The sequence below is a fragment of the Symphalangus syndactylus genome, chromosome 23 (assembly GCF_028878055.3).
Source record: "Symphalangus syndactylus isolate Jambi chromosome 23, NHGRI_mSymSyn1-v2.1_pri, whole genome shotgun sequence".
Taxonomy (NCBI): Eukaryota; Metazoa; Chordata; class Mammalia; order Primates; family Hylobatidae; genus Symphalangus; species Symphalangus syndactylus.
In genome coordinates, this window is record NC_072445.2 from 25,770,648 (window position 1) to 25,790,910 (window position 20,263).

General features: G+C 48.3%; 2 protein-coding genes across 2 annotated transcripts in view; one reads left to right on the plus strand and one right to left on the minus strand.

The window, feature by feature from the left end:
• Positions 1 to 19,478, plus strand: part of EFHC1 (EF-hand domain containing 1) — a 172,269-nt gene extending 152,791 nt beyond the window's left edge. Inside the window, exon 12 of the transcript XR_008654341.2 lies at positions 19,395 to 19,478. The gene's annotated coding sequence lies outside the window, so the exon portion shown is untranslated. The remainder of the gene's footprint in view (positions 1 to 19,394) is intronic.
• TRAM2 (translocation associated membrane protein 2) overlaps positions 1 to 20,263 on the minus strand; it is an 81,853-nt gene that overhangs the window by 6,420 nt on the left and 55,170 nt on the right. Inside the window, exons 3-10 of the mRNA XM_055264455.2 lie at positions 12,854 to 12,963; positions 12,226 to 12,342; positions 5,744 to 5,802; positions 4,446 to 4,530; positions 3,765 to 3,835; positions 2,244 to 2,348; positions 1,811 to 1,954; positions 767 to 930 (exon numbers count right to left, since the gene is read on the minus strand). Of these exons, the coding sequence (XP_055120430.1) occupies positions 767 to 930; positions 1,811 to 1,954; positions 2,244 to 2,348; positions 3,765 to 3,835; positions 4,446 to 4,530; positions 5,744 to 5,802; positions 12,226 to 12,342; positions 12,854 to 12,963 (855 nt within the window). The remainder of the gene's footprint in view (positions 1 to 766; positions 931 to 1,810; positions 1,955 to 2,243; positions 2,349 to 3,764; positions 3,836 to 4,445; positions 4,531 to 5,743; positions 5,803 to 12,225; positions 12,343 to 12,853; positions 12,964 to 20,263) is intronic.

Sequence of the window (20,263 nt, forward strand, 5' to 3'; positions counted from 1 at the left end):
GCCTGCTCAAATTCAGAGGTACTGGCTGCAGTCTTATGCCCCATACCTCCCCCCGCCAGCCAGGCCTGACTCTGCGACACACCCAGCTGCGCGCGTCTGGTTCAAACACACATAAGCCTTTGCCAAGCAGGTGGCCACCTAGAGAAAAGCAAGTGAGTCAGAAAGCAGCGCCCGGTGCAGACAGGCCCCCAGGCTGGGCAGAACGTGCGGGGCTGGCAGGGCCTGAGGACCTGCTGAAGGTGGGTGATGACTGGAGTGCGTGCAGGGGCCAAAGATTAGTGTCCCACCCCTACCCCCCACCTAGCACTATGTCACTGTGAGTCACTCTTGGAGACAGAGGAGGAGCCAGCAAGCTGGGAGGCAGGGGCAGGCTAAGATGTGGAGCAAAAGGGCAGGTGAGGACAGAGGCCGCCGTCCGGCACTGAGAATGGGCGGCGGCGGCAGCAGCAGCACTTGGCTGGGGTCCATAAGCCACCCTGAGGACACACTTCCTGCCAGAGTTCCCCACCCAGCCACTCCCTGCCCCGTGGTGGCTAGGGCTCCCAGCCTAGTTAGGGCCAGCCCCACCCACAGCCTGTCCCTGGCCAACACCCAGCCACGTGCCAATCAGGGAGCTAGAAGCCCCAGCCCTGAGGTAGGAGTCAGGAAGGAGAAGCTGGCAGGATTGGTCTGGGAAGCGCCCAAGAAGCCGGGTGCCTTGGCTCCTCCCACCCATCCCAGACAGACTTCCCTGGCTCCACTCTCTGCCAAGGGCCCTGGCACTCACCAGATTCCCTCTTGATGAGCCTGGCTGGTAGTCTGGGTGTAGCTGGGACTCTCCGCTTTGCACTCTGCTCATTCCAGTATTCCCGCCAGTGCCGCAGCTGGGAGTGGATGAAGCGCCACATGAGCCAGGCCTGGGCGGCACACACCAGCAGCAGCACGCAGAGCCTGCAGAGGGGCAGGGGGTGGGCTTAGGCTGGGGCTTGGGCTCACAGCCTTGGGGCTGGGTTGTGCAGGAGAGAACAAGGGCCAGGGGCCCTGCAGTTCCCATGGCTCATCACCTCCACCTTCACCACTGGCCCTCTTCCATACCACCACTATCACCAGGAAGAATGTGTGCTTCAGTCAGTCTGTGCTCCAGCACACATCACATGTGCCACGGAGACGGGAAGGAAGTGGCGACAGACGTACGGCCAGCTCTACAATCACGCTACTCCCATGACAAGGGAGGGGGTCCATGGCTGTGTCTCTTTTGCGCCCATTGCACAGAACAAGACTAATGTAAGCTCCACAAATATTGGTAGAATTCAAATGAATTGAATTTCTGGAAGAGTGGCTTCTCATTTAAACATGTCACTTAAAAGTGGAGCAACTGGACAAATCACTCTCCTGGGCCTAGGGGCTCCGGGAAATAGTGGCTTCCTCACTGCCTTTCTCGCTAGTACAGGAGGTCACTGGCCAAGCCATTGAGCACATGGTTTTAAAGCACCCACACGCAAGAAGAAGAGGAGAATGATATCAACTGAGAGACTGGGTGTGACGCCTCTGTGCGCCACAAAGTGCCAGACAAATGTAAGGGATTCCTATTTGGACTACAGTCTGAGCAAACCAGGACCAGGGGGTGAAGATGGTTTGGATGGAACCAGAGGCTGCTATCTCTTCTCCCCTCAGGCCTGATATCCAGAGATTTCCAAAAAATAACAACATATGGGAGACTAAAGGGTCTGCGGCCTCCAGACCTTCTGCAGGGGCTGTGCCGAGTTCAGGAGGCCCCTTGCGGTACTCAGGAAGCCCTGGCTTATCACCTTGGACCTTCTGCTCGACTCACCTGCAAAACAAAGTGTTGAAGTTCCCTTTCTCGGGATCAAATGCCTGGTTTTCCATGCGAGCCAGTCCAAAGCCAATGGCCAGCACGGCAAGGGTGAGGATGAAGAGGCGGGTGACCCCAAAAACAGCAGCCCAGGCACTGAACCTGCTCACAGAGGCAGAAGAGGGATGTCAGTCTTGAGCGCCCTTGAAGGAATCTTCACCCACTTCTCCAGAAGAGACCCCGAATGGGAAGAGGATTCAAGGGTGGCTGGGGAAAGTGCTTGAGGGACGAGATATCTAAAATCAGATGTTCCAGAAAAAAATAACGTGAGGGCACCACCTGCAGGTAAGCGGGCAGTGTGCACCCAAGGAGGGACCCTCCAACCATCCGGGCCTCGGGGGAACCCCTGCCCAGGCCTCTGAGCAGGCCAGCCTGCAGCAGCCCCACTTACAGTTTCTCGTTGTTTTCATCTGCAAAGTAGAAGAGTCGAGCCGTGTGGAAGAGGAACTCAGTTGAGTACTGCAGCAGCAGCAAGATCAGGCCCAGGCGGCTCAGGCTGGGGGTGGGAAGACTAGACTTACATTCCCTCCACGATGCTGCGTGGAGCAGAAGCCATTGCATCTTGGCTCAGGCTGCCCCGGTGCCTGGCTGGGCTCTGCTTTCCACTCCCACTTTCCCTGGCTGGCTCTGCTCCATCCTTTAGGATTCAGTTTAGCTCTCACACCTTTAAGACATTTTTCCTAATACCGACCCGCTGGCCGTTCAGCTGTCCTGTCTCGGTCAGATGCCCTCGCCTGCTCCCACAGCAAACCTGGCATAGGCCCTTCACAGTACTTAGCACCTTGCACTCATCACCCAGGCTGGAACCAAGTACATAAAAGATACTCAGAACACATTTGCTGAGCTCTGAGTATAGGAATATGACATGTTCCTGTTGTCTGACTTTCCATTATCTAAGTCTTCACAGCTCCGAGCTAACATGCAGAAGCAGCAAGTGCTCCTTCTGTGTGGTCCTGCTCATACATTCTTCCCCGGTCCTCGCCACTGCTACGGTGACAATGCAGACTGGCTTCTTAGACCCGTTATGCATGTGACACATGACCATCCAACACAAGGGCAGAGCGGGCATCACCCCACAGCCTTCGGCCCTCAAAGACCCATCCAGGAATTGATGCTGCTACAGGCCACCAGAGACAGGAGACAGTTTGAGAGCTCCCTCCCTGCCTCAATCTTACTAATCCAAGTCAGTCATTCGCACAGGATGCCTGCCGCAAGGACCTAGTCCAACGCACCTCGGGATTTCCAGGCACCTCGGCAGCAAGTTACACACAGTGAGCTCTGTAAGTGCCAGTCTAGAGAAAGTGTGGGGTGCTCTCTTTTACTGCATGGACAACACTCAGCAAAAGCCCAAATTATCAATGACACAGCTTATTAACATCAAAAGAATTCTTTTCATAAAAGAGGCTCTTCGAGAACTAATATGATAGCAATTCTTTCTGCTTCTAGAACAACCAAGAGAGACCTACTCTCCATGTCATTATAAACCAAAGGGAAGGGAATTCCAGGGCTACAAGCTCTAGCAGTTTGCACTGGACATTGTGAGGTAAGAGCCCAGCTTTGGGAGGCCTTCAAGCCGCAAAGCCATGGTTCAAAGGCCAGCATCCATTGGAAGTCTTCCTGGCTCTCTCTGTTGAAGGTCTTCTTCTGTGTTGCAAAGCAGATGATACATACCGTGTGATGGTGTTCATCACTCTCAACTATCCTTACTTATGTCTATAACTGTCTCTTCAGACTAAGAATGAACCACTGAAGATAAAGAATCTTCCATTACCATCTTTGTATTGCCAAGTCTTAGCATAGTGCTAGGCACACAGAGGATGTCAACAAATGCCTGATAATTACATGATTGTGTGGACAGATGCATGGACATAAAAGGGCAAGGAAATCTGGCTGGCTGCATGGTCTCACTCACTTTAAGAGGTATGCTCCAGCAATATGCACCAGGTACAGGCAAATATACTGGAGCTGGCGGGGAATTTCCTCCTGGAAACAAGAGAAGCAGATGGTAAATTTGCTAATTCCCTAACTGAAGATTCAGGGAAGGGGGAAAAGTGCAGGGGCATGAGAGAGGGCCAGGCTCCTCTGGGCTGCTTTAACACACAGTCCCATGTCCCACAAGTCCCACAGTCCCACTGCACCAGGCTTCTGAAATTCAAGGGCATTCAGGTCCATTCCCAAATTCCAGCAGCCTTGAGTCTAGTGTCAGAGGGCGAGGTTTGGACTGAGAAAGAAGAAACAGGGACTGGAGAAGAGGGCTCTTGGAAATAATTCGGAAGGAAACTATAAAAAGTAAAAATAAAAAAAGACTATGGAAATGGCAAAGACCTCTCCTTTGACATCTATAAGATGAGAGTTAGGTTTCCTCCAAAGCCACAGGTCTGGTGGAAGAGGCAGGCAAGAGACTGACACTGGTGGTCAACTACCTGGCACTTCTCCAAGAGATGACTCAGCATGTTGCTCAACCCCCAACATATTCCTATCACCACCCAACACCCCATGCTTCTGGAGGAAAGGAAGGGAGGTACCCCTGGGAATAGCAGGAGGGGAGTGGTCAATGAATGGCCTCCAAGAAGGGGGAGAAGTGAGCACTCACCTTCCGTACCTTCTGGAAGTATAGCTCAGGAAGTGCGTGCAGCCAGTAGGCCAGCTGGCATAGGTAGAAAAACTTCACCTGGAAGCTGGAGACAAGGGGGCAAGTCACACGGGCAGGATAGAGAAAAGTGTCCCTGCAGGCACTGGCCAAGCACGGGAGGGAAAAGCATGGGCCGAGACTCTGCCTGTGAGGAGCTGGTCCAGGAGCAAGGGAGTTAGGCCAGTGACCGCTGCACCCTGAGCCTGGGACCCTGGCTTCTCCGTTGGCCTGTGCCTTGTTCCACATACAAGACCACTTAAAGGACACGGAAAGTCCACAGAAAGAAACAAACATGATTAAAATAGTGCAGAGGAGGAAGAATCCTTCAGCCTTGAGGAGGGAGCTGATTACAGAGCACTGTTGATAGAGATAGGGACCAACAGATACACTGACACAACAAAGGGCTCTAAGTAGCAAGGGAAGGTTCTAACTCAGCCCTACATCCTTTGCTATTGTTGCTATTAAAGGTCTCGGGAAAGGCAGCCAGGCGCGGTGGCTCACGCCTGTAACCCCAGCACTTTGGGAGGCTGAGGCAGGTGGATCACCTGAAGTCAGGAGTTTGAGACCAGCCTGGCCAACATGGTGAAATCCCGTCTCTACTAAACATACAAAAATTAGCTGGGCGTGGTGGCACATGCCTGTAATCCAAGGTACTTGGGAGGCTGAGGCAGGAGAATGGCTTAAACCCGGGAGGCGGAGGTTGCAGTGAGCTGAGATCGCGCCATTGCACTCCAGCCTAGGCAACAAGAGCGAAACTCCATCTCAGAAAAAAAGGCAAAAAACAAAGATCTCGGGAAAGGCAAAGGGTGGCCTCCTGAGGGAGATGGCCCCGGGTATTGCCCTCGGGGTAAACTGCCCTCTTGGCAGCACTATATGAGGCAGAGGACGCTGGCTCTGACAGACCACCAGCCATGGCAGGCCAGGAGGAAAGACACTCTATGGATGTCAGGGGGTCGCCAAGAAGGTAGAAACCCAGAGGGCATTATGGAGGGTGATGTTCTCCTTCTGTATCTGTCTCATGCAGTTGAGGCACCTCCGTGATGGGAGCCAGCACAGATGGCATTTCATCTGGGGATTCTCTGGTCAAGCATGCTGAGAAGAAGTGGCTTCCAGACAAGTCTACCATCCACAATAGGCTCAGGGCATGATCTGCTCGTCAGGCCAGCTGGGCCTGTGGTGTTCCTGGCCACACTCCACTGGGAAAGGAAGGCAGTGGGCCCGGTCGCTCCTCCCTGGGGCTGAGTCAACAGAATACTCACGGGAGGTGCACATGCGGGTAGTCTTCCCAGAGGCTTCTTGGGTTTGTTAAGTATCCTTCCTGCAGTGGGCGAGAAGAGAGACCATTTAGAGATGTGGACATGAGACCTGCTGGGGCCCTGGGACCGGTCCAGGGGTCAGGGATGCATCCAGCCCCCACCTGACAGAAACAGGAAGGAACAGGAAATGTGAAAACAGAGAACTTCTCTGTGTGGGACCCCTGGCGCTTGGCTGGTTTCTTTACTGTGGAAGAGTCATGCTGGAGTAGGAAGGGCCACGCTCTGAGGTCCAAAGACCCACATCTGAAGATGAGTCTGACAAGCGAATTATTAGTCTTGCTCCTCTGAGCAAGCTAATTAGTCTCCCTAAGCCACAGCTGGCTCATCTGCAAAACAAAATAAAAATACCCACCCTCACAGAGTTATTGTTGGAAATGAATGGGACAGTTTATGTGCCAGTGTCTAGTCCTGTGCCTGGCATGCCGGCGCTCAGGAAATGCCTCTATAATGAATAAGCAAATGAACTCTAGAATCACCACTCGCTGGAAAAATGAAAAGCCTTTGGCTTTTCACATCCTGCTGAATAAAAAACATGGCAGGACCCCATAGGCCTCACCATGCAGCTGGACTCTGACACCTACCACACTGTGTCATTACTGTCAGTTGTTTCCATTACTCTTGCAAGTCCCTTCACACTAGGGCCTTTTCTTGCCTGTCTTTAGAATTCTAACATCTAGCCCAGCATCTTATATGGGGTGGGGGTGGGAACATGAAAATCCTTCCATCACAAAACATCTAGAAATGCTGGGTGAAATCTAATGAAGATTCTTTTAAATGCAAAGAGCTGAGCTCACAGTAAGAAAGGGAAACCCCCTGGGACCCAAAGAGAGAGGTAGGCGAAAAGGCAGAGCAGTAAAGTGACACTGTAGCAGCCCAGAAGGCACTACTCATGGGCCAGGGTTTTTGTGCCCATGTGAGAACAGAAGATGGTGCCTTGGGAGGTAGAACCCAAGACCCTTGTATAAGACCAGGACCTCTGAAAGGCCACAATCTCAGAGAAAGGAAAAGTCTAGAAAGTGTTTGCTGACCAACACAGGGAAATGAAGATGTCTGCTCAGCCCATACTCAAGGTAAAAACAAAATCATTTATTCTAAAAATCTGCAACCTCAGGTTCACTCTGAGTTTGGAGGTGAAATATACTACCTGTGTGATCCAAGAGCCGCCAAGGTAAGAAATTAGAATTAATAGTGTGGTGGGCCAGTGATACCCTAGGGACATACCCTCATCCAAGGATGCTCAGGATTCCCACAGATAAAACCTTGCTAAAGATGAATTTATAATCCAAGATTACAAAGCACGGGAAGAAATAATCTACCACAAGCAAGAGTCAGCTGACACTACAGGAGTGCAATAAACACCAGTTGGTTGAATGAATGAATGAGGAATGCTTTGGGCAATTTCCCTCTTCTGAAGAAAGGGCTCTTACTTGTCACTCAGAGAAGGCAGAGCAGATTAGATTAGGATGACTTCATTTTAGAAATGGGAAAATGAAAAAACAGATAGGAAGGATCTCCTGAAATAAGATAGTTTTGTTTTGTTTGTTTTTTTGATACAGAGTTTTGCTCTTGTTGCCCAGGCTGGAGTGCAATGGCACGATCTCAGCTCACTGCAACCTCTGCCTTGCAGGTTCAAGTGATTCTCCTGTCTCAGCCCTCCCGAGGAGCTGGGATTACAAGCATGCAGCACCATGCCTGGCTATTTTTTGTATTTTTAGCAGAGACGGGGTTTCACTATGTTGACCAGGCTGGTCTCAAACTCCTGACCTGACTTGCCTCGACCTCCCAAAGTGCTGTGATTACAGGCGTACACCATCGCGCCCAGCCAAGATAGTTTTTCAGTAGCACAGCTGAAATCGGAGTTGGGCCACAAACCTTCTGGTCCAATAACTTCAGGCCAGGTTGCTTCAGTAAATCAGAAAATCAGCTAAGCTGGTGGCTTCGATGAGAAGGCTGAGAACCTCAAATGTTCACACTGGGATTAAAGGCAGAGGTTTTACAGTGCTCAGAATGAGGCCAACAGGGTTTAGTAGAAGCATTCTAGGTTATTGTCTATTAGGATCTTTAGTTGTATTTCCAAGTGAGGGCCGATCCACCCACCTCCGAGTCACTAAACGCCCTGTGACCTATCAGCATGCCTTTCGGGTATAGTCCACAGCCCTAATCCCACAAACTTGGGCCTCCATGAGCACAATAACCTGACTGATAAGTCCAATCGGATACATGTATACCACTGTAGTCACAGTCACCTGGATTAGAAGGAAATGATCTCACTTCGAACTTACATGGCCTCATTTCTAATCTCTTCTCACTACCACTGCCCTCCTCTCTCCTCCCTGGGTCATGTGCCTATTGAGGAATAAAAGTGGATGAGGCTCTCGGGTGTTGGCGTGTGTGGCAGTGGTGACAGTTGTGAGCTCATTCCAATACACTGCTTCTATCACCTCCACCTGCCCCCTCTGTCGCACATATGCCTACCTTCATCAGCTCTCCTGCCCCTAGCTACCTCATTCCAGGGACATCAGAGAGGTGAGAATGTCTCTTCCTAGAGGAAGCAGGAATGTACTTAGCAGGAAAAATGGTACTTCTGAAACTGAGGTGGGAGAGAAAGTTTTGCCAAAACAAGACTCGCCAAGAAAAGCAGCACTGAGAGCAAATGTAAAGCCCAGAAACTCTCGTGATTTTAAACAGGAACGCTCCTTGGCTTGGCCTCTTACTTAGAGACAAAGAGGTCAGAACTTTGAAGCCAACAAGCAAAGAAACTCCCCAGAAAAATGTTGCCTGCTTGTGAATGTCCAGTCCACTGGGACTGGAGGAGGAAAGGGGTGGAGGGAGGAGAGCAGGGGGAGCCAGAGGAAAAATGACTCACTGCTCTGAGAACAGCCTTTTCCAGACCTCTGTCCAGGCAGCTGTCTGAGGGAGGACTGAGGCTGGGGCACCCTCTGAGCTCAGGCACGCAAAGCACCTGAGTCCGCAGGGGGCTGAGTGTGACCCAGCAAGCACCTGAAACCCACCCCAAATCCCATCCACTGACAGGCCCCAGTGGATGGTTTGGAGAAGCTTTTGAAATCCTTTGTTCTCTTTTGATTCTACAAATCCACCCATGAGCTAAGCAAGGCCTCAACAAGGTAGAGAGATCCCTCCTGTTTTCCCAGCAGCCTTGCTTTTGGTATGTGAACAAACACAACCACGAAGAACAGCATAATTCACATATAGCACAGGCAAGTGCTACATAAATTCAGACATTCCTTATATTATTTGACCATCAGAACAACCATGCACTAAAAATCTGCCCTAAAGCAACTAGTCTGTTAGTAGAAACCAGTCCTGGTAGAAGCACCAGCATTAAGGACATTCCCTCTACTTGGCTCTAAAATCTACGGTGGGTTTTAGGTTCTAAAACATGAAGTCAAATATAGCAAGGAAGGCAGACGGGGAAGACCAAACGCCCACCCATCCTGCTTTCTCCAGTGGAGTGTTTTTTTCTTTTTCCCTCAACAATGAGTAGTCGATCAAAGGTAGATTAAAAGTTGGAGGTTGACATTCCTATAAAATTATTGGTGGTCCAGCCACACTCCCACTGCTCTGCCTCTATATATGCAGACAGAAATGTTTCAATCAAACACCAAAATAATACTGGTATTTCTGGTGGGAGGAATTTGCTGTTTTGAACTTCTCTATATTGTTCACTTTTTAAAAAATGATCATTTATGATATTTATTAAAACAACCAATTACTTAAAAAATGTTGAAGGCCGGAGAGAGAAGATGCGTTTGCAGTTTATTCACTCATTCTCGTAGCCAACATTTAGTGGGTACTTAGTATGTGCCAGGCACCGTACCAGGGATACAGCAGTGAGCACGGTGCCTGCTAGCAGGCAGCTCAGAATCTAGTGGGAGCAACGGAGAATACACAATCTAGAAAAGCACCAGCAACAGGCACAGCACAGAAAACGCAAATTGGTAGGGGTTTCTCTGAGGAGATGGTATTTAGGCAGAGACTTGGATGGCAAGAAGTAGTTGGCCATGGGATGGCAGGGGATGGAGCCCTTGAGCAGAGAAACCACCAGTGCAAAGCCCAGGATGCAGAACAGCCAGGACAAAAGTGGGGTTGTGGCCAGTGAGATGAGACCAGCAAGATCAGCAGGGCCCAGATCACATGAGTGGGGAGGAAAAAACGATTTCACTGCAAGTGTGATGGGGCTTTTAAGCACGGGGATGTATGGTTTTATTTCTGTTTTAAAAGATCCATCTGGCTGAGCAGAAAATGGATTGGGGTGGGAGGGTACAAGAGTGGAAACAGTCTCCTTCTAGAAAAAAAGACATTCAGTGTCTACAAGAGATGATGGTGGCTTGGACTACACAGATCAAGGTTTCTCAATCTTGGCCCTATGACCAGATCGTTCTTTGTTGTGGAGGCTGTCTTGTGCATTAAACGCTGTATCGTAGCATCCCTGGCCTCCACCCACTAGATACCAGTAGCATATTGTCAAATAGCCGCTACAGGCCCAAATCTCCCCGGCCAAGGGTCACTAGACTAGGGTTGGTGGTGCAGGCAGAAAGTGGCAGACAGTCTCAATGCATTTGGGAGGCAGAGCTGGCAGGACCTGCCGATGAAATGACTGTGGAGAGTGAGAGAGAAAAGAGTCATGAAAAAATTTGCATCATAACAGAAAAATATTATTTAAAAAAAAAAAAACAAGCTGTTCTTATGCCTTTTACAGAACTACCTCTCTTCTTCAGTCACTTTCCTTCCAGGAAGCACGGTTCCAATGGAAGAGGGCAAGGAGTCAAATGTTGTTAGGAAGAGTTGTGTGTGGGGGGGGGGGGGTCACTGGAGCTTTCCATGGTCCCCTGGTCTCTGTGCCTATTGAATATGTTGAGTGGGGAACTGGCTTTCCCCAGAATAAAAGACTGTTATGTGCCTCCCCAAGAGAAGTCTATGTGCTCTCAAACTAATTAGCATCATGTTCAAATCCTTGAAGAACTGAGAGAGGCAAAGGCAGAGCTGCTGAGCATTTCACACCCTGGAAGCGTGTTAAGCAACTTGGCTCTAGCCTCCAAATCTGGTCGCCACGTGTCACAGCTGGGGTGGAATGTTTGGGGGTGAAGTTGAAAGGGTAAAAGTGATTCAGAGATGAGGCAACCCTTCTCCTGAACGGCGGTTAAGCGTCTTTGGTATCTTGAGGCTGTTCTGCTTCAAAGCAGCTTAGGCCTCCAGGGATGGGCATGAACTGAACATCAAGGGACTGGGTGTGGTCTGAAACCTGGAAGTCTAGGGACTTGTGTGCACGGCACAACAGCAGGGATGCACTGTTCACACAGTGTCCATCTGCCGCTGGGACTGTGACAGAGTAGCTTTGCTTGAGAGGACAGAAGTCTTGGGCCCCTCATTTAAAATTCCTAGTGTTCTGCTTAGGAAAGCTGTTCTATGATGAAATGATAATAGGAATAAAAACAATGTACAAAAGGACATGTTGACTCTGGCTTTGAGAATAGGAATTCAACATTCAGCTCTGGAGACAGAGTTCCTTGTGATGGGAGGGCCGGTCACTGTCACTGAAAGAAGAGGAAGAAAGAGAGGGATCTGTGGAAGGCCGGGAAGGAAATCTTAAAGAGGTCACAGGGTTGCTGAATTTTCCAAGACCCAGGCATGGATTTCTCAGGGGGCCAGGTTACAGGAAGGTAGAGCTCCAGGTGGTGGTGGGTACTAACTCAACACTTCCTAGCAGGACAGGCAAGGTCTTGTTACAGGAAACTCCAAAGGACCATCCACATTCCTTTCTATGAGGGGAATTTTGCTGTACCAAAGGTTGCTTGAAATAAGAGACTGTTTACGTAGAAAGGAGGAGAAAATTGTCTGATCCTGCAGGCATTTGTTGAAACGGCATTGACTCTCACAGGATTTGATGAGCTGACAGAGTGAGGCTGGCCTTATCTATAGAAGGCCAAGGTAGTAAAACAGAGAGTAAGCTGGGCTTGGAACTCTACCTCCAAGTCCAAACTATCCTTTGCTGTTTCAAAACCACAGAACCACAGGCATACTGCAAAATTTGTAACATGGGTATCAGAATGAACATCAAATGTATCTTATGGGACAGTGTTTGTCGAAGAGCCTTGTAAAACAATACAGTATTATGTAGACACATGGTATCATTACTGCAGTATTGCATAATGATTATAACAAGTGGTGACTGTTGGCCAAGATGACTCTCTCCAGCTATAAAATGGCATCTCTCCACAATACCATGAGGATGCAAACATAGTTTCAGTTCTAAGAAGCTAAGAAGGTTCTAAGACACTTGTTCCCCTTAACAGAAAAAGAAAAAGAGCAAGGGGTCCTTTGCAATCATTTGATTAGCAATCCCAGAGCTGGAACTGCCCCTTGGTTTGAGCTCTCCTGCCGCAGCAGTCCTGAGAATGGCTCACCGTCACCACCACGTAGAAGCACCAAATCACCGAGGTGAAATGAAAGACGACCAGCTGTCCAGATTCATTGAACTTGCTGTGTTTGACCTTGGAGAGATGAAGCCGTTTGCTGATTTTCTAAAGAATAAAGAAAACCCCTCATATTAATATACAAATGTATCCACATTGGGCAGGTTTCAAACTCCTGTTTTCTCCCCACAGAAGGGTTGAACATTGTTAGAAGTTTGCAGCTGGCCATAATCCAAGTCATTTGGTGTAAGCCTACTGTGTGCATACAGTGCTTGGTCTAAGGCAAACATTTTGAGAAAGTGGCAAGATGAATGTCTCTAGCCTACATGTAAAGAAAATATCCCCAATTACTCAATGTGCCACAGACCCATAAGGACACCATCTCCAGACAGCTTTCTCTCTGTGTAATAAATACTGCTGTCCCATGTGCCGATTAAAGGAGCCTGTGAGAGGGAACAGACACCAAAGTGTGGTGAAGGAAGCCCAGGCAATAGACCCAACCAGCGCAAGCAAGTTGGAGGATGAATGGGTGCAGAGCTGCAGTTTCCTCCAAGGCCAGGTCCTCCACCCCAAGACACCTCCCCAGCTTCTGATCTCAGAATCCAGACATGTCACTTACATCTAAAATGTACTCCTGAACCACAGCGTGCAAGATGATGGTGATGAAGATGTAGAACAAGACTGTGACCAGGTCCTTAGGGCCATAGTGGTAGTGCACGGTCTCACTGTCTGTGGAGGTAATAAAAGTCCCATCAGCATCCCTGGGGGAAGGAAATACTCTGGGACCCAAAACTGAGATGAGATGGGAGGCAAAATGTGCCATCAAATGCTACCCGTTTGCTATAGCCGCAGACTCAGAAGAAGGTTTCTGCCCCAGAATCCTGCCCACCCTCTGGTCTTAGCCCTTGGAAGCACCAATGGAGGTGGCTAAGGAGAACCAAGTGCAAGGCTGTACTGTCGTAACAGTATCTCCTGAGTCTGTGCAGCAGAGCACAGTGGTTATAACGGAGCCAGGGTTAGAGACCACCAATCCCCATCACTGGCTCTATCACTCCCTAACTGTGTGACTGTGGATAAAGGATTAACCTCTTTGAGCCTCAATTTCCTCCCCTGTAAAATGGGACTGCAGTTACGCTTTTTCAAGAAGGCACCGCGTAAGGGTGGACTCAGAAGCTGGACTCTTCAGTTTCTATCGCAGCTCTGTCCTATGTGACCCAGGGGTATCTCCATGTGTGACTTTTCTGTATCTCAGTTTTCTCATCTGAAAAATGAGGACCTTTCCTGCATAGTAGATTTATTATGAGAATTAAATGAATCAATAAATGTGAAGTGCTTAGAACAGTGTCTGGCACATAGTAAGTGCTATATATGCACTTGCTATTATTTTTGTTGTTGGGCTAGTGTAAGGATCAAATGAGATAATTTGCCTACAACAGCGCCAACAATTTACAGTAAGTCTGCAATAAATGATGGCTTATTAAACTACAATTTAGTAGTAATAAATTAGACAACATCCCAGGTATAGAAATCTTGTGAAACCCTGCCATTGCAGCCTGTGGACAGAGGAGAATCTGCATCCTTGCTCCAGTCAGTGGGCAGCAGGCTGCGGGGCTGTGAGCCTGGTGGCTGTGTGCCTGGGTCTGGGCTGCTCTCTGCAACCCCCCACCTCCACCAGGCAAATGGCTGCTCTCCAGCTGTGCTGCGTTCCCTCTGAGTCACACACACATGAGTCATCTCACTGCTGGGATGCATTTACCAGAAGGTAGCCAGGCTCAGTTTGTTTCAGGGTGGCCAGGGAACAAAGTCAAGCTGATTGGGTCACTCTGGGAGTCCACCCTAATCTCAGCCACCCTAGACTGGGAGAATGTAACGGTGGGCAGTGGTGAGGGGGTGGGAGGAGGTGGTGAGGACAGAGAGAACATGATCTTTGAAATCAGACAAACTTTCCTTTTTCCTCTCCCTCTTCCTTTCCACAAAGACCTATTCTGTGAGAGGCACTGGGCTAACTGTTGAAACATGGAGATAAAAGACACCACCCCCGGTTGAAAAACATACAGTGCAGCAGGGGGACTAACAGACAGAAGTACGATTACACTACAGACAGGCAGTGCTCCCGAGAGGCACACACAGTGAGCCACAGCAGGCGAGGGCCCCACTCTGGCTAGGGTGGAGGCTGTGGGTAAACTGTTCACTGGTCAGGGTGAACAGAACAGCACTGGAACTCGGGGACCAGCAGGGGAGGCCGGTAGGGGGGGCATCCTAGCCAGAGAAAGCAGCATCCACAAAGAATGAAGGGACTGCGTCTGGAGTGCTGGGGGCGGAGGGGAGGTCACCGTGGTAAGCGGCGGGCTGCTGTGCGTGGCCTTATGTGCCATGTAAAAGGGTGTGGACTTTATCCTGAAGGCAACGTGCAAACATCGAAGAATTCAAATTAAACAGGAAAATGATGACATTTGCGTTTTGGAACATTTACTCTGGCAGCAGTGAACATGGCCAGAGGTAAGGACACCGGTTAGAAAGCTGTTCCTGTGATCCAGGTAAGAAGCCACAGGGCCTGAATCAAGGCAGGAGAAGAGAGAGGAAGGGAGAAGGAGGGCTGTCAGTGAGAGAGAGCTGATGAGCCTTGGCCACTGAGGACCAAAGGGCTGGGATCCAGGATGGGGAGTCAGGCCCTGAAGACCCGAGGAGAAGACACGAAGATGAGGGAGAGGAGACTCATGGCCCAGCCTCTCCGCTCTACCATGTGTGACGCCAGGATTACATTTTCCTTGCCTTCTTCATAAAGAGACCAATTAGGTGGCCGCATATTTTGAAATTATAAAATAACTAAACACAGTTTCATCATCATGATCACCCTTACTAGGCAAAATGGGATTTATACTCAACCAAACAAGCACAGTCCAAAAATCAGTGAAACAGTACCTGACAAGGCCTTAGATTATCCATTTTAAAGCCCTTTACGAGGGTCACCTGCCATTCTTGATCTCAAATACTAGGGTTCCAAAGAGATGTGACTATAATCTGAAATCCTTCTTGAAACTAGAATGAATGTAGAAATAAACACAGACTCATGTTCCTCTGCTGTTGAGAGCTGCACACATGCATCCTCATTGGCTGACAAACCATGCACAGGGCTCCATGCTGGGCGCTGGGAGACGGCAGTGAGCAAGGGGGGCACAGCCCCTGCCCTCTTGGAGCTTAGCAGGTACACACTGCATCCTAGTACACTTAAACACCAGAGGCCAAAGAACTGTAACTCAACAACAAAAAACAAACAACCTGATTCTAAAAGGGACAAAGTTCTTGAAGAGACATTTCTCCAGAGAAGAAATACAAATGGCCAATAAAGACATGAAAGATACTCGAAACCACTCATCATCAGGGCACTACAAATCAAAACCACAACAAGGTTATCTCCTCACACCCATAAGGACAGTTACAATGAGGAAAAAACAAACAAACAAGCAAAAAACAGAAAACAACAAGTATTGGTGAGGATGTGGAGAAATTGGAAACTTTGTACATTGTTGGTGGGAATGTAAAATGGTACAGCCACTGCAGAAAACAGTATAGTGATTCTTCAGAAAGTTAACGATATAATTACCACATATTTCAGTAATTCCACTTCTGGGTGGTGGGGTAATTGAAGGCCGAATTTCAATAAAATATTTGTACATCCATGTCCATAGCAGCACTATTCACAATAGCCAAAAAGATGGAAGCGACACAGGTGTCCATGGATTGATGAATGAATAAACAACATGTGCTGTATACGTACAGTGGAAGATGATTCAGCCTTGAAAAAAAAAGGAAACTCCAGGCCGGGCGCGATGGCTCATGCTTGTAATCCCAGCACTTTGGGAGGCCGAGGGGGGCGGATCACGAGGTCAGGAGATCGAGACCATCCTGGCTAACACGGTGAAACCCCATCTCTACTAAAAATACAAAAAAATTAGCCGGGCGCGGTGGCGGGCGCCTGTAGTCCCAGCTACTCAGAGAGGCTGAGGCAGGAGAATGGCGTGAACCCGGGAGGCGGAGCTTGCAGTGAGCCGAGATTGCGCCACTGCACTCCAGCCTGGGTGACAGAGCGAGACTCCGTCTCAAAAAAAAAGGAAATTCTGACACATGCTACAACATGGGTGGACCTCGAGGACATTAGACTAAGTTGAATAAGTCAGTCACAAAAGGACAAATACTGTATGATTCGATTTATGTATGAGTTACCTAGACTAGTCAAATTCAGAGACAGAAAGCAGAATGGTGGTTACCAAGGGCTGGGAGTGAGAGGAATGGGAAGGTGCTATTTAATGGGTACGAGGTTTGTTTTGCAAGATGAAAAGAGTTCTGAAAATTGGTTGTACAATAACGTGAATGTACTTAACAATACTGAACTGTACACTTAGAAATGGTTAAGACGGTAAGTTTTACGTTATGTGTATTTTACAATTTAAAAAACAACAACAGCCAGGTGTGTCAATGCTCTGAAGTGGACTGTAGGCTGGGGGTGTGGAGCAGGAGGTTGGGGACCTGCAGAGGTGGGAGATCAGGAAGGACCCCTTAGAGGTCAGGGCAAGACATGTGGACTGTACCCTAAAGGAATGAAAGCTACTGGAGGATTTTCATCACATGTTCATAGAGACCTCTCTTCTGCCACAGGGAGAATGGGTTAGAGTGGCAAGGCTGGAAGCCAGGAGAGCATTCAGAAGGCGCCCGTGGGAATTCCAGGCAGAGCAATCGGAGAAGACATGGGCGTCAGGTAGATTCAGTGGCAGAATCAAAAGAACCAGCGAACACGCTGGCTATGCGGATTGATTCTCAAGTTCCTTCTGGAACAGTACCTATATTCTGTAGCCTCTTTCATGGTTTTAAAGTTCTGCAACATGCATTATCTCGTCTGATCATCGTAACTATCTCATGAGATGAGCGAGGAAGGAGTTCACAGAGTTAAGGGACACAGTCCGTTTCTTGGGTTTCCTCATTCCTGGAACCCAGCCACCAAATGCCACCTCAAGGTCAACACAGCCCCCCATCCCACCCCATTACAGCTCCATTTCTGGTAATACACCATTCCTCTGACCTCTTACTCCTACGATCATAAGGAACAGCTTCATACACAAATACTCAAAAGCTATATTCTGATTCGCACAAATTACCTCCATGGTTTCCCTCCTTACCCTGCTATCCTCCTCTTTTTTGTTTGTTTTGTTTTTTGAGACAGAGTCACCCAGGCTGGAGTGTAACGGCACAATCTTGGCTCACCACGACCTCCCGGGTTCAAGCAATTCTCTTGCCTCAGCCTCCCAAGTAGCTGGGATTACAGGAGTCGGCCACCAGTTCCGGCAATTTTTTTTTTTTTTTTTTTTTTTTTGTATTTTTAGCAGAGATGGGGTTTTGCCATGTTGGCCAGGCTGGTCTTGAACTCTTGACCTAAGGTGATCTACCTGCCCTGGCCTCCCACAGTGCTGGGATTACAGGTGTGAGCCACCGCACCCAGCCCTATCTTCCTACTTTTGATCAGAGGAGGAAAGTAGTAGGTTGGTGCAAACGCAGTAATAAATTGGTTTGGACCTGTTTTCATAGAGCTATCGAGGATGGACCTTTGTCCCCTTCCAGATGCCTATAAACAAACTGATGTTTTTGATTTTTTTTTCTTTTTAAATTTTGGTTGCTCACTAATTCTTATAAAAATCCTCACTCAAGGCCGGGCAAGGTGGCTCATGCCTGTAATCCCAGCACTTTGGGAGGCCGAGGCAGGTGGGTCACGAGATCAGGAGATCAAGACCATCCTGGCTAACACGGTGAAACCCCCGTCTCCACTAAAAATACAAAAAAAAATTAGCCGGGCGTGGTGGCGGGCACCTGTAGTCCCAGCTACTCGGGAGGCTGAGGCAGGAGAATGGCATGAACCCAGGAGGGGGAGCTTGCAGTGAGCCGAGATCGTGCCACTGCACTCCAGCCTGGGCTACAGAGCGAGACTCCGTCTCAAAAAATGAAACGAAATAAATGAAATGAAATGAAATGAAATAAAATAAAATAAATAAAAAAATAGAAATCCTCACACTACCCAGGTTAGAGCTCCCACTTCTCATAGCCTGGCCCCTGTCGTGCATGAGTTCTCAAAAAGAACAGCAATCGTTTGGCAATAATCTATTATTTTTTTTAGAAGAATAAGTCCAGCACATTTCTGGCCTATGAGGCCAGAGAGGTGACTCTGATTCTGGATCAAAACAAAATGCCTACAGGGACCAGGGGGAGCACAAATGAGCCAGGTGGTCCAGGTGTCTTAAGATAGCTGCTTTCAATACAGAGGCCCACTGCATTAAGCAGGTCATATTCTTCACTTCCACAGAGAAATATGCTTTCCACTGTTTTTCTTTAAACATATCACCCTCTTGATCTATCTTTCAAATCTCCACTTTGAGAGAAACAAGTTTAAGAGATATCCACTGACCTTTCAACCTTACTAAAATAAATACACGTTAAAACTGAGATGAACGGTAGTACCTGGCAGCCTCGATGTCAGGAACACACTAGAGAGGAGGGGCACACCCCACACTGGGTCCCACAGGGGTGAGGGAGGCAGTGGCGAAGATACGTCTCAGCCACTGTGGCTACGGGGGAGGCGCAACCCAGTGGCTGGAGTCCCAATGTTTCAAAAGCAAAGAAAAATCTTTAAGTGAAATCATCTGATTTTAAAATGCTGGTGACTAATTCGAAATTTGTAAAAACACTGTATGGGCCAACATCAGACTGGCCAAAGAAAACACATCTGTAGGCCAACTCTGACTACAGGCCACAGATTTGGAACCTCCAACCTTCATGACCCCTGATGCCTTTCTGACACCAATACTCTTGAGCCTTCTTCCTATATAACCCTATGGAGTATGCCAGTATGCTCTAGTGTAGGAATTAATCTAGCTTTGGTAAGAAGCACCTTCAATAATGACCTTCCTACCATAGTGGGTTATCCCACCTCCCATCAAAAGTGACACTTGCTTTGCTTATCTTTGATTACAGTTTAAAGAGAGACCTGAAATAATCAGAATCTTGGCTGTTTTGACAGCCTCTGTGAGCAGCTGTCCCTTTTGGGGAGCCACATTCTGCTTGACCTCCTGCTCCGTTTCCTATGACTAATAGATATTTTCCTGTTTCCTTCTGAGGTCACCTGCAAGCGGCTTCTCCTGCCTGCCTTTACATTTCCCAATCCTGTCTGGATCCCACTGTGCGGTCTCTGACCTCCTCTGCACAACCTGAGCTGGTGTCCACTTCTTACTGCCATCCCATCTGCTTCTGAGAACTCATGTGAGCCAGGGCAGGCATCTGCCCTAGAAGCTTCTTCTTTTGTCTGAAAGCCAGTTGTTTAAAGAGCATCACTGTACTCCCAGTTTCTTTCCGAAGCCCTGCAAATCTGGATTTGTAAAATTTTCTTCTATTGGTTTCTGTGCCAAGAGCCAACTCTGTTTTCATATTATTTTGAATCTTTTACACTATATATAAATCCAGAATTAGATATGGAAACACCACCACAAACAAAATCCGGAGGCAAATGATCACCTGGGGAAAATATTTACAATTCAGATCAGAGACAAAGGGCTAATCTTGCTAATATGTAGTTAAGTTGCTATAATTTCACAATAAAAGGATTTTTAAAAATCGAGTAGAAATGAACAAAGGATATAAACAGACAAGCCACAGAAAAAAGAAACACAGAAAAGATGGCCATTATACTTTTAAAAAAATGCTCAGCCTTACACAGAAAAGAGATGCAAATTAAAACTACACTGAGATACCATTTCATACCTACCAGATTGGCAAAAGCTTGACAATATATTCTTGCTAAGGCAGTGGGGAAACAGACTGTTTCTTACACACTGCCAGCAGGAATGTAAAACGGTACCACCTCTTTGGAGGGCAATTTGGCAATCTCTATTGAGATTACAAACGCATCAATCCTTCGACGCAGCTTCTGGAAATTTATCCTGCAGCTGGTACCTGCTACAGTCAAAATGACATGTGTACAAGGTTATAC